Below are 25,927 nucleotides of genomic sequence, written 5' to 3' on the forward strand. Positions count from 1 at the left end.
AAATTAAGACCTCCAAAATCAAGATCATCCAATGTATGCGCCCCCCTCCCCAAACCCAAAGTTTCCAGGTAGAGGAGAAAGATGTCACCTCTGAATTAAGACACTATGGCACAGAGGGAAATGCCTAGAAACCAAAACCAGGTGATGTCTTCTCAGCTTTTCAAAGTAGCCTCTCTGGTTCCTTCAGAAAAGGGGTCCTCCTCAGCCTCTCCAAGCCTCAATCTGCCAGGGATACACAAGAGCTCAAAGGGTCTGAGGAAAATCCTTTAAAAACCCCACTGGCCGGAGATCAATGTCAACATCTGCAGCGACAGTGGCAGCACCGGAATTTCTGGTCCTCCCAGCTGTCTGGGATTCCCAGCTTGAACTCTTCCTGGAAGCTTTCTTCACCGCTTCTCTTGCGCAATCTAGCGAGCCCTCCTTCCGCTCTCGGGCTTCTTAAACCGAGTGTGGCTAGGCGCCGGAGACCAGAGCACCGAGCAGCGTCCCCTCCCAGCCTGGCGCTGGTTGCGCACTGCAGCAGCAGCGCGGGACCACAGCCGCTTCGGAAGCACCTCTCCCGCAGGTGGGTCATACTGCTGCCGGCCTACGCCTGGTACCTTTCGCCACAGGGCTCTCCTCCCTTAGCTTCTGCCCACCTCGAATTCCTGCTTCCAGGACTCTGCTCCGCAAACCTGCTCGCCCTGGGAAGAAGGTACAAGACCACCCAAGGGTGTGGCGGGATGAGTTAAGCAATTCAGCAAGCGGCTTGCTTCCAGGAGTTTTCTCTCTTGCTTCCTCGGGGTGCAGAGGAGCCCTAAGAAGGAAGATTTAGGGCTTTGGACTCCTCTCTGTATCTTACTTCTAGATAAAGGCAATCTCAGATCTGAGCACACTTCCTGGCCAAGAGCTGAAAATGCGTCCTGAGATTTGCAACTGCTTCCATCCTTGATCTTTAGCAACTGTTTTTCCAGAGAAATCTGCTTTGGAATGTAATCGCTATGAAGAGTAAATAAAACCTTTGGTTCCCTGTTTGTGCAGAGGCAGCTGGAAGGTACTTTCCCCCTCTGGATAGTAATTTTAAAACTTTCTTTAGAAGATGACTGGTCTAAAGGAAAGTCAACTGGATGGAGAATAGGGCAGGGGTGGGACTGGAGAATTCTATTCTTAGTTCTAATTAGAAGTTCAACACCTCAGCCTCAGTTTCCACACACATAAAAATATTGGAGCAGAGTAGCCACAAAATCCACCTCTAACAAGGTAAAAACCCATGACTAAAGATGCTTGCAGATTTGAAATACACTGAAAACTTCATCAATGATATATGTGTAACTAAGAAATTTCTTTCTTCATAATAATGCAGGTTTCACTTTTTTAGGGAAACTACCCAGTTGTGGAGAGACCGTCTTTTTCTACTGAATACCTTGGACTTGCACCACTTTTATCATTCAGAGAATACTCTCAGCTTTCCAAACCAATTCTTCAGCCTAGCTGTGTGAGAATGTCCTATTCCGTATAAATGACAGTCATATAAATGTCACTCACATGAAAGAACATTTTTTTCTGATACACTAGGTGTAATTTTATAAAATGGCACATTTATTTGAAGCAGTAACTTCTTTGAGATATGGCCTTTTGCAAGGCCCCAAGTTTTCCAGAATGCTGTGATTTAACACGATATCAATACCTGCCTGTATTCCACCTGCATGGCAAACACCACCACCCCAGAAAACAGGATGAAGCCCTCCTTATTTATCAGGCTTGGAGGTTGTAAAGTAAATGGAACATGTGTATGGAGAAATTGGGTCATGGCACTCTTTCCATCCAGTAACATTTATGGTGTTGCTGAAGTTCACGCGGCAACCTGAGGTTCAGAAACCAGCCTGTTCAAGGCCTCACCCCTAATTTGAGAATGATTTCCAGATGCCTGCCTTGCTTAAGCTTGCTAACTGGTGTTAGAAGTAAGCAAATAAAATTTTATAAACCTGTGCTTAAATTGAAAACCCTGAGCCTTGTTCTGAACAGTTTTAAGAAAAATAGATTCATTTATCATAGAATTTCAAAATTGAAGAACTCTTGAGCAGTCACTCCACATTTCCTCAAGGACCAGCCCTCATCATGCTACCATTATTCATGACATTATTAAAAGGGTATAAATTCTCTTTTTAAAGTTTCCTGAGTAGCTGATTCTGAAGTTGCCCTCAGAAACACATCCAGTGTTTCATGATCCTCACCACCCAGTTCTCTTTGGAAGTCATTTGGCTCTTTTGTCAACTGCTATTTCAAAATTATTTCCTTTTAAAATCTTAATAAAGTTACTAAGCTGCTAGCAGAAAAAAAAATACAATCACTTTTCAAACTTGAAGACTTGCCAGGGCACCTTGTAGGTTTCCTCTGGATTATCCTCTGAAAAAGTGAAAAACTCTTTTTAAAGTGTTAGTCACTCAGTTGTGGCCAACTCTTTTCTACCCTGTGGACTGTAGCCTGTCAGGCTTCCCTGGCCATGGAATTCTCCAGGCAAGAATAGTAGAGTGGGTAACCATTCCCTTCTCCAGAGGATCTTCCCCACCCAGGGATCAAACCTAGGTCTCCTGCATAGAAGGCAAACTCTTTACCATCTAAGCGACCAGGGAAAAAGTGCAAATTAGTCACTCAGTCATGTCTGACTCTTTGCTACCCCATGGACTGTAGCCTGTCAGGCTCCTCTGCCCATGAAATTCTCCATGCAAGAGTATTGCAGTGGGTTGCCATTTCCTTCTCCAGGGGATCTTCCTGACCCAGGGATTGAACCTGGTCTCCTGAATTGCATGCAGATTCTTTACTGTCTGAGCCACCAGGGAGAGAGGTCAATTATTCAGTGTCTGCAACTACATTTACCTGTAAGTCCTACTCTAACAGTCTAGGACATGCTGTGGATAGTGAAGTTTTCTGTGTGGGATTTATTTTTTTTTTTTGAAGTTACAATTAGGCCAGAAGTAATAAACTTTATAAGGCCTCTGAAGTCACCTGTTTGAGTGCTTTTGTACATCCTTCTGTGCTTTGTACATCCAAAGAGAACAGGTCATTAGTTAACGAAGAGGACAGTTAACTATGAAGAGTTCCACATTACATGTCCCACCTACTATGATATTTTAAATGACTTTTGGGTCATTTCCAAAATGATTTTAACTAACACTTGTTATTTTATTGAGAAAAATCAGGCTTGCAAGGAATAAAGCTAATAACTAAAGGATAACTAATGCTGAAAACAATACATGATAAGAAAACATATTTGGCCAACATACTTAAGCAATTTGTTCTTACCAAATTATTATGGAAAAAGGATCAAAGAGTGTTTACACTGTTTGAAGATCATCTTTCAGAAATACATCACTGCAAAAAAAAATATGCAATGTTTTACTCAAAGAAGCATTTCCACCCTAATTAACTAGGCAGGACATGACATCCTAATGCTTCTCCACAAGGTTCTAAAAGAGTGTTGTCTGCCATGTGTAAAGAAGCCTTACCATACTGAATTTTGATGGCTGCGTATTTTTGAAGTTATTTTGAGAGACATATGTTACTTTTAAATGTAGATGATATGATCAGTCTTCATGTCAGGATGAAGTTCACTTTTCATCTTATAAGGAAGGCAAATGTATGCAAAGGATAATTTTGAAAAGTCAGGAACTATAATTCTGAACACAAAGAAATCTAAGAGGTAACTTTATATAACTATATAGCATACCTCTTGGGGAGGGGGGTATCAGAACACATACTAGACCATAGCTTTTGCCTTAGCTCCAAATAAATTGAGGGAAAATAACGGTTCAAGCACAGAGCCAAGTGCTCCAATCAGATTTTCACTGGTGATGGCTCAATAATTGAGAAGAATCAGAATAGGAGAACATGGCTAATGGTCCACACTGATCATACATCTTTCATATACACATCTCAGTTTATAAGGCATGGAAATAGCTTTGAGCTCAAATAAAGCAGTGGCTGAAACAGTTATGCACAGACTTTGGTAAACTTTCTTGTTCTGCTTCCCCAGCAGATTAGCGCCCTTCTCTGTACATTCAATGTCTTCGTATGTTATTTTACAGCAGTTTGATTATGTGTCTATATCCTCCCCAAGACAGGAGCCCCATGAGGACAAGAACAGTCTAGTTTATCAATTTACCCCTCTTATGTATCACAGGGCCTTGCACAGAGAGGTTATTCAATAAATCTGTCAAAAACATGCAGTGTCTCTGTGTATCAAGACATTGTTTTAGTGTATCAAGACATTGCTGATACACTAATTTTTTTTTGAAAGATGCTAGTAATTATGGACATAGGAGGTTATATGCACAGATACCTCCAGTGCTATACTAGTTAAGAGGGTCAACGTGTTCAGATTTCAACTACCTGCCCTTTGGGAAGAAGCATGAGATTGCTTTATACTCTACAAACATACAAAGTAAGTAGTGGAAATTATTCTGCTTTTTTAAAAGAATAAATAAATTGTAGGAATTTTGGTATTTCTTCTAATTAACCTTAATTTAATAACCTATTATGTTGCTATCTTGGGTAAGATTCATAATAAATTATGAATAAACTATAATACTTTGGAATTTAATTCATTTTAAAGAGTGACATAATGCAATTAATGCATTTAACTGAGGTCATGAAAGTTGGAATATTGAATTTTTAAAGGTTTTAATTAGTTTAACTTAAATAAAACACTTGAGCCTTTCTTTTAATACCTGAAGGCATGGCATAAGAAATGAAGCCTACTGATTAGCTAAAAAGAACTAAGTTACATCAAATCATTCTTATTTTAGAAATGGCTATTTATTTTCCAGTACCCAAGTACTGCTATTAAAGTGATTTCTTCATTGTATTCAATTGCCCTGGCATAGCAGTATGGGATATGGGAGGCACTTGAGGAGAAAACAATCAGTAAGTTGGTAAATGATACATTGCAGCTAATAATGGTTATCCCAAACTAAGATCCTAAACTCCTTTCTTTTTTTTAATGCATGTCTGAAAAATTCAAAAATATGTGTTTGGGAATGATGATACACAAAGAGGTCCCTGTATCTATCTTCTGAAGGGAGTCAAGAGTCTAGCAGTATCAGACTTATAGCCCAAATTGTGTTAACTCCATGTGTGGGGTTGTAAGGGCCTGAGACCTTTGCTGGGGTAGAGGGACCCACATGGATTCTGTTTTCATTAAGAACCTATGAGCCTGAGCCTCCCTAGAAGAGGGGGAGAGGCTCTAAGGAAAGAGATTTTAAGGCTTGAAGTCCAGAGTCAGGATTGAGAAAGTGTATCATCCTATCAGTCCAACCATTTTCCCATTTCCATGGTCCCAGGCAGAGTCTTGGAGAGAAGAGACGGAGAAAGAGCCAGTGTGTGCCAGTAAATGGCTAAGGAAAAAAGCACTTGCTGATTTCCATGGCGTGAAATCTCCAAAGTTGGCTGATTTCAAACTTTCAGCTGGCAAGCCACCTCCAGCCACACCACACCACTAAAAAGAGCTGCAATTAAAAATCTAGGAATTAAAAAGGAGGAGCTGATTCACTAAAATCTATTTATCAACCAGCAGTGCCCTCAGGCTTGTATATCTTAGTATAACATGAGAAGGGGGAAGGAGTTTCAAGAGCACTTTCTCTCCTGGGTAAGAAATGGAGCGACTGCAAGGCCAGATCTTTCCATACAGCTCGAGCTCATGGGGTCTTGGCAAATATTAAAGGTACTCTGGCCATTGGGAATCCTTGCCTCCAAAGCCAAATTAAAACTGAAAGAAAATGGTACCCAAATGAAGATGAAGGAGACTATATAAAGGACATATAAAGCACCCCCAGGAGATTTCTAAATATTGTAAGGAGATTCTTTGAAACAGATTGGAGTTACACTCCAAGGGAGAGAGGGAAACAGGATCAGATCCACAGGTTGGCAGTAATCAATATTCAGATAATTCCCAGTGGCCTCAAGGTGAGGATAAATGACTATTTATAGAAAATTTATTTAAGCAAAGTTAATTCTGAAATGATAGAATAAATTCCTAAATGTTTCTGACTACAGCAATCCTAGAAAAGCAAAATCCACTAATTGACACTAAATATTAAATGGGCTTTTGCAATCACCAATTAACCAATAAGCAAATGCTCAGGTATTAATAGTATGTACAAGTCAAATGCCACCAAGTCAGTGAGATAGAGTTGTTTTCCTGATGGTGAATTGAGGTAAATGACAGATCTATAAGAAGTTGCTCAGAATTTAGTATGTAAACAGAAGTCAAGGTAAATTAACTTAGACTGGACTGAACCCCTGACCTCTCTGTCATGAGCCCCAGATTTAATCAAATGAACTAACCAGCCTAGACAGGGGCTAATGAACCGACATGATAAAATTCTTAGTCAGGGAATCATAAAACAGTCTTCATTTATCTTGACAGATGCAACTGAGATCTAAATGTGAAAACACATATTAGAAAGATCCTTAACTGGATCAGAATTTCATCAAAGAACTAATATTAAAAATAGAGTTTCACCTAAAGTATAATTCAAATAGGTAATACAGATCTGCGTCACATTGCTCTCCTGATAATTCATCGGATGGTAGTGAAATGCTACTGACAGAATCATTTTAGCTATACAGCATGTCATAGCTAGTTTTACTTACTAGCAATCCTCGTGGGTATTTATCCCCATAGAACATCAACGTAGAAGTTTTATATTTAGCTATGTTCTTGTTACTTTATCAAGTTGTACAACTTGATTAGTTTCCTTTTGTGTCATTCTATTAGACAGCATAAAAACTAATCATCGGTAAATTAGGGTGCTATGAGATATGTAACATTTTCTCCCAAAATAATTGAAATAATTAGTTTTTTAGCAACCAACCTGCAGTGGTTTCTTTATTTAGACTAAGGGCTTTAGATGACAGATTTATGCTAGTCTATAGCTATTACTAACAGCTACCTCTATCTACAAGGCTAAAATAAGAAAGGTACTATTATATTTTCAAATAACATATATAGACTGAAGATTGAACTGTCAAAAATTAGAAAACTCCATTGAATATGGGCACATTACATTTTTTTATAAACAACAATCAGTGGTCTTTTTAAATCAAGGTCTTCTGATTTTGCTACAATAATATATAACTGTCAGTAAAAGAATATGTACTTAAATGTAAGCATGCTTGCTCTCCCTAAAGAGCCTTGATCTCACTAAATACAGAAATAGCTCCATGAATAAATAGGATGGGTTCATGTATTATTGTAAGGTTTTTCTTAAAAAAAATTTTGACCATATTTTGCTTTCCAGTTATCCCTGGGATATATTAAAACAAATGCTCTGAATCACAGGAAGGCTGGACTAGTTGGAGAACTCCCTCCTGCCCCTATGCCTGGTGAGGAAAGGAAATATTTGATTGATGGGCTTCAGCTCATTACAAATATGTTGTCAAGTCATGTAGGGCTTTTAGAGTGAAATTCAGAAGGAATAATAAAACAGAAAGAAGGACTAAGCAGAATCCCTGTTTACAGGCATCAAATTAAAATGAAAAATCCCTGCCATAGCGTACAGAGTTTTAAAGTGTTATTTGTATTCTGACTCTCTGGGAGGTGCCAAGCCAGATCACTGGACTTGGAAACAGTAACCCTGAAGGAGGGGAGATGCGTATGTGGAGAGGACAACATAGGAGGAATTCAAAACCTTGTGTGAAAACTCAGTTCAGAATTCAAAGCTGAATTCTCAAAGGGAGACAAGGACAGAATATCTTTAATACTGGTTTCGTCCAAATGTAACCAGGATGTTGTACGGCACCAAAGGAGAGGTGCTATGGAGGAATAACTGTAGTAGATTCATGGCTGGATTTGATCAAATTATAACTTGTGGCTCATGGAAACTCATTAAAGATTCCTTAAGGGAGTTACAGAGCAAAGCCTACTGAGTGTGTCTGGCATCCCTTGATCCTCTCCCTTGGGGTGCCTGAACACTCTTCAGTTACCATAAAAATAGGAATTCTAGGTTATCAATTATACCCAGCCAATTATTACTTAGAGGAAGAAATTTTAAAGCAAGTGAAATGTTTCTGCAGCCCCTTATAATCTCCTCCATAGGCTGTTCTCCCTCTGCCTTTTCCCTCCCCACCATCTCTCTCCAGTGGTTCTCAGCTCTGGATGCTTTTGAGAATTCATTTGTTTGGTTTGTTTTTTCACAAAAAAAAATACAGATTCCTGGGCCCAATCTCAGAACAATTGATTCAGAATCTCAGGAGGTTCTGAGCATTTAATAGCATTTGATTTTTTTTGGTATAAGCATTTAAAAGATGCAAATTTTGTCATTCTATTCCAACATTTCCAAACAAGACATTCAGATAGCAAATAAGCAAATGAAGAAGTCCGTACCTTAGATTGAATACTAAAAAAGAACAAACTATTTGCACAAACTATTTACACATGCACCAACTTGGATTGATCTTAAGGGCATTATGCTAAGTGGGAAAAAAAAGCCAATTTGAAAATGTTTCCTTTTGTGTGGTTTCACTTGCATAAAATTCTCAAAATGATAAAATTACAGACTGAAGATTAATGACTTTCAGAGGTGGGGGAGGTGGCAGAGAGGGGGTCAGGTATGACTATAAAGGGGGTAGTAATGGAATAGCTCTGCATCTTGCTTGCAATAGTGGCCACATGAAACTACACGTGAGATAAAACAGCACAGAGCAACACAGCTAATGTGCTGGTATCAGTCTCTCAGTTTTGATGTTGTCCTCTATAAGTGTTGGAGGAAATGGAAAACGATGCACAAGAACCTCTTGTACTATCTTTAAGCTTCCTATGAATCTATCATTTCTCCCAATAAAAGTTTCCTTACTAATATCATTGATTTGTTAAATATAATCATTTAAAATGTGAAATTTTTGTATCCTGTTTGGACATTTCCAAATTCTTAATACTCTACTGCAACTGCTAAGTCGCTTCAGTCGTGTCCAACTCTGTGCGACCCCATAGACGGCAGCCCACCAGGCTCCCCCGTTCCTGGGATTCTCCAGGCGAGAACACTGGAGTGGGTTGCCATTTCCTTCTCCAATGCACGAAGGTGAAAAGTGAAAGTGAAGTCGCTCAGTCATGTCCGACTCTTAGTGACCCCATGGACTACAGCCCACCAGGCTCCTCCATCCATGGGACTCCCCAGGCAAGAGTACTGGAGTGGGGTGCCACTGCCCAATAGTTTATTACAGAAGTGATTGCAAGGAGAAGGAATGAGGTGCAAGGGGCTTAAAACAGGGAACAAGGGAAAGACAGGACAAGAGCCCATTAAGTTGGCCACTGTTAAGATGAGTGAGGGCTTCCCAGGTGGTGCTAGTGGTAAGAACCCACATGCCGAAGCAGGAGACAGAAGAGATGCGGATTTGATCCCTGGGTCAGGAAGATTCCCTGGAGGAGGAAATGGCAACCCACTCTAGGCAGTACTCTTGCCTGGAGAATTCCCATGGACAGAGGAGCCGGGCAGGCTATAACCCATGGGGTTGCAAAGAGTCAGACACGACTGAGGTGCCTTGGCGCACACACAGATGAGTGGTGCTCTATTGCTCTGGGACTTCCAGAATTGCTCTGGCACTTCCAAAGAAGTCTTATGAAACGTGTCAGAACTGTGTTCCAGACAATTAGAAGGGAAGCCCTTATCCACGGAATCCTGTCCCCCACTGGCCTCTGATGGCGACATGGGTTGTACATGTCTGAGTGCCCAGAACAAAGATCAAGAGATAAAAGATTTAAAGCCCCAAAGTGAGCTTCTGTTAGGCAGTGGAAACAGAGCAGAGCTCAGTTATTGCCCAGTGACTAGAAATAGAACCAGGAGGATTTGAAGTGCAACTCAAGATGTACACAACACAATAATCAAACTTAAAACTTCGATAACTTAATACAGAGTGACTAACTACCCAATGGAATAACTATATTTCTTTCTATTAACTCCATCAGTGATATTTTAATATCTCCTTATTGTTTCTATATCTTTAATTTTCCCAGGGATGTCTCTGAATATTTACGAGTGGAAAATAAATTTTAATGGTTGCGGTAACAGCCCAAGTGTGTTATATTGGATTTCCAGCTGCATTTTAAGAGGAAAATATTAAAATGTGAAAGAATTACAAATGAGGGAAATTCACACTTGAGCTATTTTTATATCTGTGTTTTGATAAATTCTTATGTGCTGAAGCCATTTCATACATGGTTTTACTTATAAGAAATAAGTGGGGAAATGGCTTCCCAGGTGGTAAAGAATCCACCTGCAATGTAGGAGACTCCATTTCCATCCCTGGGTCAGAAAGATACCCTGGAGAAGGAAATAGAAACCCACTCCAGTATTCACACCTGGGAAATCCTATGGACAAAGGAGCCGGGTGGGCTATAGTCCATGGGGTCATAAAAGAGTTAGACACAACTTTCAGACTAAATAACAAGTGGGGAAAGAAGTTTCTTAAAAATTACTGAATGTGATTTCAAATAAATTTGATAGATTTCCAATAATCACACTTACAGAAGTATAATGAACCCTTAATTTATACAATTTACATAAATACTAAATTAATTAGATATTTAACAGATTGACTAATTAGATTCCAACCAGTCCATCCTAAAGGAGATCATTCCTAGGTGTTCATTGGAAGGACTGATGTTGAAGCTGAAACTCCAATACTTTGGCCACCTGATGCCAAGAGCTGACTCATTTGAAAAGACCCTGATGCTGGGAAAGATTGAGGGCAGGAGGAGAAGGGGACAAAGGAGGATGAGATGGTTGGATGGTATCACCAACACAATGGACATGGGTTTGGATGGACTTCAGGAGTTGGTGATGGACAGTGAGGGCTGGCGTGCTGTGGTTCATGGGGTCACAAAGAGTCAGACATGACTGAGCGACTGAACTGAACTGAATTAGATTAAATTATAGCATACTAAATATTATCTTAAGAATGGCCAGTTTATTGAGTACTTATCATGTCTCAAGAATTGTTCTAGGATACATTAATTCATCTGGCCCTTACAATGTCTCTAAAGTGGGTACTACAGAGCTCTCATTTCACAGATAACGTAACTGAAACACAAAGAGCTTGAGTAATTTGCCCAAGGTCACACACTAGTAAGTAGAGAACAAAATACTAATGTAGTGTAATTAATATCTTCAATGTTTTTCAAGTTTATGAAAGTTTAGAATAGATGCATGTGGGAGCCACATGATCAAAATAAAGTCTGGACTCTCTCTCTGCAATGATTCAGCTCAGTTCAGTTCAGTTCAGTCACTCAGTCGTGTCCAACTCTTTGCAACCCCATGAATCACAGCACACCAGGCCTCCCTGTCCATCACCAACTCCCAGAGTTCACTCAGACTCACATCCATAGAGTCAGTGATGCCATCCAGCCATCTCATCCTCTGTCGTCCTCTTCTCCTCCTGCCCCTAATCCCCCCCAGAATCAGGGTCTTTTCCAATGAGTCAATTCTTTGCATGAGGTGGCCAAAGTATTGGAGTTTCAGTTTTAGCATCAGTCCAATGAATACCCACGACTGATCTCCTTTAGGATGAACTGGTTGGATCTCTTTGCAGTCCAAGAGACTCTCCAGAGTCTTCTCCAACACCACAGTTCAAAAGCATCAATTCTTCAGCACTCAGCTTTCTTCACAGTCCAACTCTCACATCCATACATGACCACTGGAAAAACCATAGCCTTGACTAGACGAACCTTTGTTGGCAAAGTAATATCTCCGCTTTCTAATATGCTATCTAGGTTGGTTATAACTTTTCTTCCAAGGAGTAAGTGTCTTTTAATTTCATGGCTGCAATCACCATCTGCAGTGATTTTGGAGCCCCAAAAAATAAAGTCTGACACTGTTTCCACCGTTTCCCCATCTATGTCCCATGAAGTGACGGAGCCAGATGCCATGATCTTCGTTTTCTGAATGTGGAGCTTTAAGCCAACTTTTTCACTCTCCTCTTTCACTTTCATCAAGAGGCTTTTTCGTTCCTCTTCACTTTCTGCCATAGGGTGGTGTCATCTGCATATCTGAGGTTATTGATATTTCTCCAAGCAGTCTTGATTCCAGTTTGTGCTTCTTCCAGCCCAGCATTTCTCATGATGTACTCTGCATAGAAGTTAAATAAGCAGAGTGACAATAAACAGCCTTGACGTACTCCTTTTCCTATTTGGAACCAGTCTATTGTTCCATGTCCAAGTCTAACTGTTGCTTCCTGACCTGCATATAGGTTTCTGAAGAGGCAGGTCAGGTGGTCTGGTATTCCCATCTCTTTCAGAATTTTCCACAGTTTATTGTGATTCACACAATCAAAGGCTTTGGCATAGTCAATAAAGCAGAAATAGATGATTAAGATGATCCAAATGAGAATATGTCAATAAAGACATCATCCATCTCACTGCAGGAGACCAGAAACTTTGTTAAATCTGTATTTTGCTTGCAAATGCTCATTCCAATATAAAAGAGAGAAAAATAATATAGTAGGACAAATAACGAAAAAAAATTGATAGGACAGACAGGCACACTGGTATTCTTTCATTACACTTACATACCAGTTCCAAAAAGTAAAAAATTATGGCATCATTCAGCAATTTGAGGGTTTGAGTTATAACAACTAATTGTTAATTGATTAGAAATATAATATAGATTGCTACACTAGTTTGCCTTTGAAGATGCTGCTAAGAGTTTTTCAAAGGCATAGCTGTGTTTCCATATGATAGGTTCTGATCATCTCCAGGTGCTTTCTCATATAAAGTCACACCCTTCTCTGATACAGTTCAGGATATCAGTCATCAGCTAGTTTATAAAATGATTCAGTTGTTATGATTAATTCAATTATTCAAAGAGTTTCTGTGGAAGTATATAAAAGTCTTGTATATCTTGTCCCTTTTCTCTATAACTTCTGACTACTTATAAAAGTCTGAAAGATCTGCCTGTAATAGATATTAATACATACCTTCAGATAAGCTCAGGTAAGAATTCCTTTTTTCCTAATTTGAAAAGATACATGCATTCCCATAGAAGCGCTATTTACAATAGACAAGACAAGGAAAAAACTAAATGTCCATCAAGAGATAAAGAAGACATTGTATATATAAACACTGGAATCCTAGCCAGTCATAAAAAAGAATGAAATAATTTAATTTGGATGCACTGAAATAAAGAAACAATGAAAAAAAAAAAGAATGAAATAACGCAACATGGATGGACCTGCATACTAAGTCGCTTCAGAAGGGTCCAACTCTTTTCTACCCTATGGACAATAGCTGGCCAGGGACCATCCCTGACCATGGGGTTCTCCAAGCAAAAATACTGGAGTGGGCTGCCATGCCCTCCTCCAGGGGATGGTCCTGACCAGAGATCAAACTCACATCTCTTATGTCTCTTGCATTGTCAGGCAAGTTCTTTACCAGTAGCACCACCTGGGAAGACCCCAAAGTAACTTAGACAAAGACAAATGTCATATGGTATCACTTACATGTGGAATCTTTTAAAAATGATACTAAGAAACTTATTTACAAAAAAGAAATAGACTCACAGGTGTAGAAAACAAAATGGATGGTTATCAAAGCAGAGGGGTAGTAGGGAGGGGAGATAAATGAGGAGTTTGGGATTAACTTATAAACACTAATATATATATACACATATAAAATAGATAAACAAGGACTAACTGTATAGCACAGGGAACTATATTCAACATCTTGTAAGAACCTATAATGGAAATGAATATGAACAAGAATACACACACACACACATATATATATATATTTGCTATACCCTGAAACTAACACAACATTGGAAAAAAACAAACAAAAACAAAAAAATTCAGGTATTTTCCATTGGCTAAATTGAAAAGGGCAAATTTCTGAACTTCTTTTAAAAAGGTGAAAGCTTCATATGCTCTGCAATCTGCATGAAATTCACTATGTCTGAAGTGAATAGTGATTAGGTCTGGTTTGAAATTCCACATCAAATTTATGGAGTTTTACTTTAAATCCATTTGGGTGAAAGAAGTAATGTCCTTAATACCTCCCCACCCCACCCCACCAACTTCTCTCTCTCTTTACCCCTGCCTTCCTCCCAGTGTTCACTCTATTCTCATTCAGCTTCCTCTTCATCATGCACCTCTCACTGTGCCTGACACATAGAGCAAACTGCAGCTTACAACTCCAACGGTCCACCCCTCCAATATCATCCCATAAATATTTATCAACAAGTGCCTGGTCCATCACAGTCAGTGCTCTTTCTAGCCCTGAGGATGCATCACTGAACACGAGGCTACCACCCACTGCCCCCACAAAAAAGATTAACTAAAAGCTTACACAATACACTGAATATCGGGAAGAGAATTTTTTTGAGAAAAGTTAGTATTGAATTAAGAAATAATATTCTTTGAAAATGGAGAGTATCCTAGATGATTTTATTAGATCATAAAAGCTTCAAGAACTTTTATTTATTATTAATTTAAATTTCAAAATCTTAAAAAGCAACATAGTCAGATGGTTTATAACTTTATATCAGTTTATTTTTACCCTGCATTTCTTTTACATTGGGTAAGATTAAGAAATCTTTTACTATATTGAAGTCATAAAGTTTATAACCTTTCCCCTCTAAGGTTATAAAATAATTCTCCATGGCCTCTTACAGTTCTATTATAGGTCCATTGCTTTAAAAAAAAAATACATTTCCAGCCTTAATATATTTTAAATTTACCTTGGGGAAGAGTGTGAGTATAGATTAAGCTTTTTCTTCCAATTGGTTATTTAGTTGTCATAATATTAGCTACTGAATAAGCCATCTTTTCTACATCCACTTGAGATGCTAATCTTTATCATGTAAATTTAGGTTCATTTCTGATTTTTTTTTTCACTCTATTCCACTGAACATTTGTTATTCCTGTGACAGCAGCATGATATTTTAGATTTAAAATATTTAATAGAACTGGTCCTCTATTTATTAGAATAGAACTAGCCCACTTTTCAGAATGTATAGATTAAACCAGAGAAAACTGACATTTTTGTGAAGCTGAGGCTACCCACCCAGAGACATGCTGTACATTTCTATTTACATGAATCTTCCGAGTCTTAGGGGAATTTTAATTTTTTCTTCATTTGGATCTTGTACATATCTTGTAAGTGTGCATACTCAGTCACTAAGTCATGTCTGACTCTTTATGACCCCACAGACTCTAGCCCACCAGGCTCTTCTGTCCATGGGATTTCCCAGGCAAGAACGCTGCAGTGGGTTGCCATTTTCTTCTCCAGGGGATCTTCCCGATATATATCCTGTATCTTAAGTTCATTCTTAAATACTATCTCTATCTTGTTGCAGCTGTAAACAGGGCCTTTTCTTCTATTAAATCTTCAAATTGGTTTATTTTTCTCATATGAGAAAAGCATTGATATTAATTGAGTGCCCAGACAAGATATTGAATTGCTTTTATGTGTATAGCACTTTTTCAATTGACTTTTGAGTTTTCCACGATTACAGTTTGATTTTCTACAACCCCTTTTGAATTTCTATACCTCTAATTTCTTTCTCCAGTACAATTGTGTTAGCTAGAATCCAAACAATAATATAGGATATATATATTTATCTGGTTTATGACTTTATTAGGAATATTTCTAGTAATTCTCTTTAAAGTATGAAACTGTATTTTAGGTTGAGAAAGATACTTTGTATGTTAAGGAAATATATATTCATTCCTTTTTAAATAAAAATAAAGAAAAACTATCAAATTTTAATGTAGGTCCACTTAGCATACATAAATATGGTCATATTTTTCTCTTTAACCTTCTAATATGGTTTATTCTATTAATAGATTTTCTAATACTGAATTTATAGAACTAATCTTTACATTTTTAGAATAATCCTATCTGATCCAAGTGCACTGTCTCCTAAAAGGCTACCAGATATTGTTGGTTAATTTGGGATTTTGCATTACTAAACATAAATAAGTTGGTCTATAATTTCCATATTAGTGCATTCTTTGTCAGATTTTGCTCTTGAGAACTTTGGGAACTCAATAATGTAAGTACTAATGTAATAACGTAAGTACTCAATAATGCAGTATCATTGTGATACACATCCACAGTTTAAGACCACAACTGGTAAATGTCTTGGGTTATCACTGCATTTCTTTATCCAATACAAGATTTTGTTAAATAAGACATATGAGAATATATGAGACAGTTTTTACTCCTTCCAAACTTTGTCAGAAATGTGCTTGAGATAATTCATCAGAAGATTCAAACATCACTCACTCACTGTTTCCTTGATATAATTTTCATTCCTTTTTACCATAACATTCATATTTTGTTTGGGTATTTGATTATCTTTCAGTTATGGAGAAAATTTCTACAGATGCATTTCCTCTCACTATGCATTCTTCAGAAAAGCAAGAAACTGTATGCATTTTTGGAACTGGAGATTTTGGAAGATCACTGGGACTTAAAATGCTCCAGTGTGGTTATTCTGTTGTTTTTGGAAGTCGAACCCCCCAGAGGTCCAGCCTGCTGCCCAATGGTGCAGAAGTCATGAGCTACTCTGATGCAGCCCAGAAATCTGACATTATAATCATAGCAATACACAGGGAACATTATGATTTTCTCACAGAATTAACCGATGTTCTCAATGGGAAAATATTGGTCGACGTCAGCAACAACCTCAAAATCAATCAGTATCCAGAGTCAAACGCAGAGTACCTTGCTCAGTTGGTGCCGGGAACCCATGTGGTAAAAGCATTTAACACCGTCTCAGCCTGGGCTCTCCAGTCAGGGGCACTGGATGCAAGTCGGCAGGTAAGATTACAAGATAGATTTACACTCCACCTTTAAAAAGTAAATGTCTTAATATGCACTTACCTCAAAGATTCTAAAACATAATTTCAAAAGAAAATATTTTATTTTGCTAATATGTGCCATGAATAGCTTTTCTGGGTTTGACAAAGTAGGGTAACAAATTGTAGTGATTCATTTCCCATTATCTATACCCTGAGCTTTCAGCTTGATAGAACCCAATGGTGTCAACCTCTAGAGGCCTCCTGTCAGTACTAGAAAATAACACCGCTAAATTGTTGATGGATATCCTTTCCACTCCCATTACTTTGTATGAAATGGGTTCCATTTATTCATCAAGATTAAAAGCAATCCGTAAGTGATATAGCACCCACAAATACAGAAGAGAACACAAGTTATCTGTACTGCAGGAAACCAAGTCTAATCATATCTATGCCATATGCCTAAGCCACTCTCAACTTAAAAGCCTGGTATTTAACTATCCAACATACATGTGCAAGTCTAAACCATTATCTCGTTAAATATGCTCACTCTACAGCCTTATTTCAGAAACAGTAACTACTATATAACACCGTCCTCCATTACTAAAGAAAGAATAAAAACAAAATTAATTATTTTAACCCAGGTGTTTATCTGTGGAAATGACAGCAAAGCCAAGCAAAGAGTGATGGATGTCATTCGTAGTCTTGGACTTACTCCATTGGATAAAGGATCTCTCGTGGCAGCCAATGAAATTGAAAACTACCCGCTACAACTATTTCCAATGTGGAAGTTCCCCTTCTATTTGTCCGCTGTTCTGTGTGTCTTCTTCTTTTTATACTGTGTAATAAGAGAAGTAATCTACCCTTATGTTTATGAAAAAAGGGACAGGACATTCCGTCTGCCTATTTCTATTCCAAATCGTGTCTTTCCAATAGCAGCACTCACACTGCTCGCCTTGGTTTACCTCCCTGGTGTTATTGCCGCCGTTCTGCAGCTGTACCGAGGAACAAAATACCGCCGATTCCCAGACTGGCTTGACCACTGGATGCTTTGCAGAAAACAGCTTGGCTTGATAGCACTGGGATTTGCCTTCCTTCATGTCCTCTACACACTTGTGATCCCTATTCGTTATTATGTACGATGGACATGGAACAACAGAACCGCTACCCAGGTAAATCTCTACTCATATGTATTCTCCTATTTTTAAATCAAAGATCAATCTTGCTACATCATATTCCATTTCATAATTATAGAAAATCACTCTTCTAAACATCTTTATTTTTTAAAGCAGCTACAATTATTAGACAGTTCATGTTTGTCTTGGGGAGTTTATTGTTTTACTTTGGTTTTTTAACAAATCCTGTTGAAATCTCATGTAACTATTGAAGAGTCAAAGTTAGATTCCCAGGTTCACTTGGACCCATATCTGTATTCTCAGGATTCACTGGTACACAGATGTGAGGGCTCAGGAAAACCTAATGAACCTACTTGAGTTACTTCAATAAATGGAAGCCAAAATTTAACGTTTCTATTTTTATGCATGCTACTTTCTTTTGGAAGTCCAAACATGAATCAGAGGAATGTAAACAAATTTACAAAAGGGTGTTTATAACTCCATTAATGTTTGTCTTGTGGGATGCCATCCTCAAACAATTCTGAGCAAATGTCAAAAACTGTATTCTGCACAGTCAAAATTTATTCAGAGAGAATCAGCATGGGGTGTCTTAAAGCAGTCCCATAGAAAGTTCTATACATCAGTTCTGGTTTGGAAATAATTGGTTTTGATCAATCCTACTGCAGTGTCAAAGTTTATTAGTCAGTAACTCATTGATGGTGTGTCTGTGGGATTTCTATACATTATTTTCGTAACAAATACATAGCATGTCCTTGGGTAATAGTCATGTTACAGGGGCCAGATTTCTCTCAAGATGTATTACAACAGACCTGAAGCTACATTCCAAAAAAAAAGAGGAAAAGAACTCAAACTTCATGTGTGTGAATAATCAGCATATAAAGCAGGAAAACAGAACCCTGATGTAATCGTTTGAGAACATCAATTTTTGCTTGGGGAACAAGAAGCCATATGGTAAAGAAGGTTTAAGTAAATGTTTACTTTGTTTTAGGATTTACAGGGTCAATTAAAATTCTCTATATAATTTCTGGAGTTAAATATCATAGTAAAGTCCTAATAGAACCAATTACTTTTTCTATCAAAAAACATAATATCTAAGTGTAATTATTTTCTGTGACTCTTCAGAAATGTTATACAACTTGCGTTGAGCAAAGAAATGATGTAGAGGTATTTTTTCATCACCTTAAAAGTTTGGGCAATTTGTAAAAAATGAAATTTTAAAAAATTGCTTCTAACTATTTTAGGCAATAACCAAGAAAGAAAATCCATTTAGTACCACTACCTCCTGGCTCAGTGATTCATATATCGCTTTGGGAATGCTCGGATTTTTCCTGTTTGTACTCTTGGGAATCACTTCCTTGCCATCAGTTAGCAACATGGTCAACTGGAGAGAGTTCCGATTTGTCCAGGTAAAAGGACTTCATGATTTAATCTACTTTTTAATGCAAAATGATTCTGAGTTTACAAATATTCTGCTTTTTCTCTCATACCCGCATAAATTTTCATTTTGCTCCATCAGTTCCCTAGCAATCACATAAAAATAGCAACTGAAACAAGTTCAGATTAGAAAAGCTAAACTCGAACCCAAAGGCAGCTTCCATGATGGTTTGATTTCCTAGCAGGACAAGATTCCTGACCACTCCCAGAGACACAGCTAAGAGTACAGACTGAAAAGCATCAACTACTATTGAGCCCTGTGTATGGAGATATACTAGGCTCAGGGTGGAAAGAAACCCAAACACAAAATTTATACTTCTGAAAATCAACTTTAGAATATGGACTTATGTGTATAAAACTTTCTATGCTAGCCTGTCATCATACCAGATTCAGTGCTGGTCTGTAAGATGGAAAATCAGTGATTCCACACATCAACCACCAGATACGTCATTAAAGGCAGTTAGTAACTAATCTTGTAGACCAGAGGTCTTCAAAGTGTGGCACCTGGACCACCACCAACAGCAGAATCACCTGGGATCATGTTAGATACAAATCCTCATGCCCCTCCCCTACCAAACTGAATCAGAAACTCTGAAGGTATTGAAGCAGGAGTTAGATGGGCCCCAGGTTGAACAATTTCTCCCCTGTGGACGAAAACCCCGTAATAGGAGAAACTCCATAGAAGCAGGATGATGGAGGAGGCTGTGCCCTGCACAGATACCAAATTAAAAAAAAACACACACACATTCCTCGTTCTTAAAGTTAAGGAGACCTCCCCAACAACACATGCACAGAAAGGCTTCTTGGAGGTAAAAAAGGGAGGGTGTGACACCTCATAGTAAGCAATGTCAACTACCCATGGGACTCTTCACTATTCACTAGACTCCATCTTGGCAAAGAGATGAGCTTCCACACATGAAAGGATCCTGAGATATACCAAATATGGCTTCAGGACTACACAAATCAAAATGATTGGCCAAAGGAAACCTGGAAGAAATGACCCATAAAAGTAATTCAAACTGCCATGAGAGGGTGACTAAGCACTCTCTCTCTCTGAGCCTGCCCATGTGTCTACCCACACATACTCTACTCTTTTCCTCCTAATAAACACTTTGTTGGCTTCAGTACTTTTTGTCTTTGTGGGAATTCTTTTTGGCAAAACCAAAGGGTCAGGGTCTTGTCACTGACCACTGGTCTAGTGGCTAGGATGTGGTGTTCTCACCACCTCGACCTGTCCTCAGTCTCCGGCTGGGAACTGAAGCCCAGCTTCAAGTCGCTGCAGGCCGAGGTCATCCGAGATCATCCAAGATCAGTAAGGCCCAGCAGTTGGTTTGTTTTCACAAGACCTCTGGGTGATTCTGAGGCATATTCCTTGAGAACTAGTGTAACGGAATAGACCGTTAGTAACGAAAGTCAGAATTGCACTTTATAGAACTGTTTGAATTCAGAAGTCTTACAGTTTCTCCCAGAGACCAAATGCAGTAAACATTTTCTCATGTTTATACCTTTGTTCAGACATTAAGATGGAAATAAACACTGGGCTTTGTATGTAGGCCTAAACAAACAACCAACCAAAAGTAAAGTTTGCTAACTGCTGTTTACTGTGATACCATTCAGCTAGTATCTGCTTTTAGTCAGCAACATACACTAATGTGGTATTTCTTGAGGACATACTGTGTTTTGTTCATCTCTGGCCTTCAGAAAAGATGATCCAGGAAGGAGTGTTACCCTTGAAAAAGAAGGTACATTACTTATTCAAATGCAAAAGAATCTATTCCTGGGAAACTTTCTCATCCAGTTAGGTTAAGATGAAACCACCAGGTCATTTGTAAGGAGTCTTTTCTTTTTTTTAAATGTTACAACGATCATCCTGAAGGAGAGTTAATGTTTTTTCAATTCTTGGCAGTGTTCTAAATACTACAGCTTTCAAAGGCTTGTGGCTTTGACGAATACCCTTCACTGACTCACAATATTTCACGTGAAAATGTAAACAGTGTTAATGTACATGTTTTTGTTTCTTGTTTATAGTCCAAACTGGGTTATTTGACCCTGATCTTGTGCACAGCCCACACCTTGGTGTACGGTGGGAAGAAATTCCTCAACCCTTCAAACCTTGTGTGGTATCTCCCTTCAGCCTACGTGATTGCGCTGATCATCCCTTGCACAGTGCTGGTGATCAAGTTCATCCTCATCCTGCCATGTATAGACAAGACCCTTATGCGGATCCGCCAGGGCTGGGAAAGGAACCCGAAATACTCAGAATCGGCATTGAATGGAAAAACAGATATTTAAAGCAAAGTTCCAATTCACCTGGACTTCTTAACCATGGCGTTGCATGTTTAGAGAAGAATAATTAGTGCAGTGAAGAAAGTGTGTTTCTCCCACCATGGGCTGAAGTTTGTGAACAGAGAAAGAAATCATGCCTGACTTTGAGAAATGGGACACCATTTAATCTCAGGTCCATGTGGAACCACTGCTGGTCTCTGCCTCTCCTTTTTCTGGAGGTGCGGGGCTGAATCACCATTAGCTTTGTGGTTTCACAATAAGAAGCTTCTTTGCTGTGGGCAATATGCATGACCTGATGTCTTGCAAAATCCAGGGGAAGTACACGTAGTTTCCTTCTCTGATTCAAGGGCTAGGTAGAGTGAAAGAGAAAATACTAAGATGGTGGCCGCTGATAAGGGCTTTATTAGATCTGTCTGAAAAAGAGGGCCAAGGGAGCAAAAGGAATGAGATTTTTATTCTGGCTTTTGGAAGTGCAGGTGATTATAAATATTGCCATGGTAAATTCTGTAGTTATGTGTGCTTTTTGATATTTTTTTTTACCAACCTGGATATGTAGTGTGGGGAATTATTTTATAAAACAATAAAGATTTCACAATAGATTAGAAATAATCATGGACTGGATATATGCAAACTTATACAGTTGTCATAAGATCGTTCCTTCACAAAGGAATAAGTATAAAAAAAGATTGAGTTAAAAATGAGGGATATCCACTTGGATTTCCTCAATGTACCATAAGTGAAGAAGAGTTGATAAAAGCCCTAGTGCAAAAAGTTAAAAAAAAATTTAATAAAGTTTATAAAGTTTATACCACATCAGGTTTACTATTATTTAGGTTATGTGCTATGCTTTGTAAATAACATATTCCAGATTTGTTCAGCACTAATCATCTATGAAATGAATTGCTAGTATAAAAAAGTAGCTTCTATAATTTATCATAGTTTGTTATAAATTTAAGCAGTGAAGTTAAATGAATAATGAAAGTGTAAGTTGGACAAATACACAGATGAGGGAGAATTTTGAAGTCTTAGGCGAGAGAGGTGTGAGCATCAGTTTGTAATAGGAGACTTGGTTCTTTCTCAAGTCCTAGCTGGAAGGCAGGATGCTTTTCTCTGCTTTTCGGTGATAATGATGCCATTTCCAAGATGACCTTCAGCAGGATTAGCCTTCCTGGCTCATACATGGAGCTGAGAGGAGCCTTATGTATGACCTTTCCACAGGCCAAAATAATCAAAAGTCTTCAGATTTGACAATTTTCTGCCTGCCTCACACAGGCCATTTCTTTTACTTTTTACTTTCACTATCATATATTCTATATAACATTATACAAAATGATTACAATATATTAAAACATCACCCACAATCCAGAATATTTTTCTATAAAATGTTTTGAAAATAGTTCTACCTATACTGTATATTCAATTGTGTATCCTTCCTTTTTCACTTAATATACTACAGCTTTGTTTGCTTACTTACATGCTTTATGTATTGAATCAGTGGCTTCATGATATTACATCAAATATGCATTTATTTTATGCTCTAATTCAACATTTAGGTTATATCCATTTTTTACTAAAACAACATTTCAGAGGATACCTTAGCACTTATAACTTTAGTGTGTATTTTAATTTACTTCTTCAGAATACTTGCAAAGAATTGGGATTAAAAATTAAAAAACATTGAATGTGATTGCTAAATTATTTCTGAAGTTAATACCACTGGCACCATATGAAGATGTTGGTTTCATTATACCCTTCAGTTCAGTTCAGCTCAGTCGCTCAGTCGTGTCTGACTCTTTGTAACCCCATGGACTCTAGCACGCCAGGCTTCCCTGTCCATCACCAACTCCCAGAGCTTACTCAAACTCATGTCCATCAGGTCAGTGGTGCCATCCAGCCATCTCATTCTCTGTCATCCCCTTCTCCTCCCGTCTTCATCTTTCCCATTATACCCTTACAGATTTTTTTTTTAATTTCAGCTTGTGTTAATGAGAAGACACCCAGAATATATGTTCCATTCATTTATCCTTGATCTACTCAAGGATTCAGAAAAGCTTGAGACTGAGCAGAGCTGTGCTGTGTAGTGAAGACCCCAGGGCATCAGTGAGAAAGACAAGGCAACTGTCACTGCTCATTCATTCTATTTTATGCAAAATACCCAAGTATTGTAGGGTTGGCCACTGCCTTTTGGCTAGATAATTGGTTGCCTAAAGGTTAAGTACTATCCAGGCTAATCTAAAGGAAACCTTTGGGGTTAACCATGTTCCTTTTTTGGTAAAAGAGTAAGATTTTTACTGGCTATCTGGTCCATTACTAAGACTAGAAAAGGCCACTCTTAGGTTAAACAAGGGGCTTCCCAGGTGGCTCAATGGGTAAAGAATCCACCTGCAGTGCAGGAGACATGAGATGTGGGTTCAGTCCCTGGGTCAGGAAGATCCCCTAGGATTTAACATGGCAACCCACTCAAGCTTTAAAAAAAAAAAAAAAAAAAGCTTACCTACAGTAAAAAGGATTCTGCTTTTATAACCTAGTAAAAATGTTCTTCCTGGGTACTTCAAAAAAGGCATCCAGGAAGCCAGATATTCCAGAGCACCCCTGGTGGTTTTGGCATCACAGTGCATTGCTGGGCATGACCCTCAGCCTCACCCACAAGGCTCCAAGCCCCAGCAGCTGACCAGAGAAGCTGGTTCCCTCCTTTCACCCCTCCCAACATCCATTTGCAAGCCATCAAACCAATGTGCCCATCCTAACACAGCTGATTCCCCCAGTTTCCTTAAGGTGGAAAAGAGTTTGAAACAGAAACAGGTGTGTTGTGTGAACTACAGTTCTTTTTAACTGTTCCAAACTATTCTTCTACATTAAAAAAGTCAGACTAAACTTCCTCACTCCTCATACATTTCCTGTATTCTAGGAACATGTTTATTATACAATAGACCTTTTATTTTTGTATGTATTCCTCATATTAAGGGATGACTGCTTTTGGAAATGTGTACTCATTAAAGATTGTTTTAAAAGTTTTTCCAGTTGAATAAATCATTCTGGTGTTGACTCATCTGCATTCCAAAGAAAGTGTCTTGAAGGTTTTGGTTTACAGTAGTTCCAGCATCTGAAACTAAAAATAGTTTCTTTCAGGAATAAGGAAAAGGAAAGGAAGTACAGTGGCTGGAAAGCACGGTAGTGGATTTCCAGCTTCAGGTGATACATGCCTACGCTCGGTGCATGACGTGTCCCAACATCCTGCATGCTTCATTTTTTACCCTCAGAGAGGGAAAACGCATTAGCTGGTCAAACAGGTAGGGGGTCAAACTTTCCCACGCTGGACTTTTGGAAGAAAAACAAAGGCCTTCCTTCATTCTCCCAGGTGGATGCCACCCAGACAAGGCAACTGCCTTAATGGGTAGACTGATTTCAAGTTGAATTTTAACCTGTGGGACCAGACATGAAATGCCTTGGGCAACTGAACAACTTCAGCCCTGATGGGTGTTACCTTTCTTTTGAAAGCAAAATAAAAACAGATAAATAAAGAAAGGGTCAGCAACCTTGAGTAAGCTAGAAACTGACAGAACAAAGTCCCTTTTAGAAAGCTGCTTTAACTAGAAATTGCATTCAAGAGCTCTCCATGTGTTTACAGTTCAAGGATCACAGAAGAGTCATGATAACAATGAATGCAAATATAATGAATTTGATCACTAGCAGCTCAAAAGGTTCTGGGCCTCCTCCTCAAAGCAAGGTGGAATGGCAGTCAAGTTGCTACACACAGAGCTTGCAATTTCCATTCTCCATTGCGACTGTCCACACCACTACCCTTTTAATACACACACACCAAAAATTTCCCTGTATGATTGATCCTCCGCTACTTTTCTACAGTGAGTTAAGATCACAATGTTGAAAAACCCTCCAGTCTTCCAAAGCTTCATTCAGTAGCATTCAGGAGAAGGGGAGTAAATCACCCTTCTCTGCATTACCTTTCTGAAGTTTACAGCAAAGCCTTGAGCTCTCAGATATGAAGAAACAAGAAATCGATCCAACTGAAGGGGGAGAAGGATCAGGGGTGAAGGGGAAAGCAATGAAAGTTGGAGTAAAGGGGAGCACCGACCAGCAGGGTCCTGCACCCTGCCTTAGCCCAGCCAGTTTCCTCCTTTCGTCCCTTCCAATGTCTCTCCCTCCCCAAACCATCAAACCAGTTTGACTATCCAAACACAGCTGACTCCTCTAGTATACATAAGGTTCTACCTGTTTCCTGCTAGGAAGGAATCTTGGAAGGCTTTTAATGATGATGACTGTATCATATTATGACCAAACACTAA

General features: G+C 38.7%; 1 protein-coding gene across 2 annotated transcripts; it reads left to right on the plus strand.

Annotated features, from left to right (window-relative positions):
- STEAP4 (STEAP4 metalloreductase) lies at window positions 416-24,638 on the plus strand. Of its 2 annotated transcripts, none has more exons than XM_005679300.3 (5): window positions 416-565; window positions 16,332-16,789; window positions 17,412-17,939; window positions 19,145-19,309; window positions 20,220-21,331. In XM_005679300.3, the coding sequence occupies exons 2-5, from the start codon at window positions 16,334-16,336 to the stop codon at window positions 20,265-20,267; spliced, it is 1,197 nt and encodes a 398-aa protein (XP_005679357.2). In that variant the 5' UTR covers window positions 416-565; window positions 16,332-16,333; the 3' UTR covers window positions 20,268-21,331. The 2 variants fall into 2 exon arrangements, with proteins under 2 accessions (XP_005679357.2, XP_005679356.2); XM_005679299.3 differs by lacking the exon at window positions 20,220-21,331 and adding an exon at window positions 21,366-24,638 and having other exon boundaries at window positions 419-565.

The sequence above is a fragment of the Capra hircus genome, chromosome 4 (assembly GCF_001704415.2).
Source record: "Capra hircus breed San Clemente chromosome 4, ASM170441v1, whole genome shotgun sequence".
NCBI lineage: Eukaryota > Metazoa > Chordata > Mammalia > Artiodactyla > Bovidae > Capra > Capra hircus.

Coding starts and splice junctions, on each gene's coding strand:
- STEAP4 (XM_005679299.3), top strand. CDS start 16,334: ATGGAGAAAATTTCTACAGATGCATTTCCTCTCACTATGCATTCTTCA. Junction 16,790..17,411: donor CACTGGATGCAAGTCGGCAG/GTAAGATTACAA, acceptor ATTTTAACCCAG/GTGTTTATCTGTGGAAATGA. Junction 19,310..21,365: donor GAGAGTTCCGATTTGTCCAG/GTAAAAGGACTT, acceptor TCTTGTTTATAG/TCCAAACTGGGTTATTTGAC.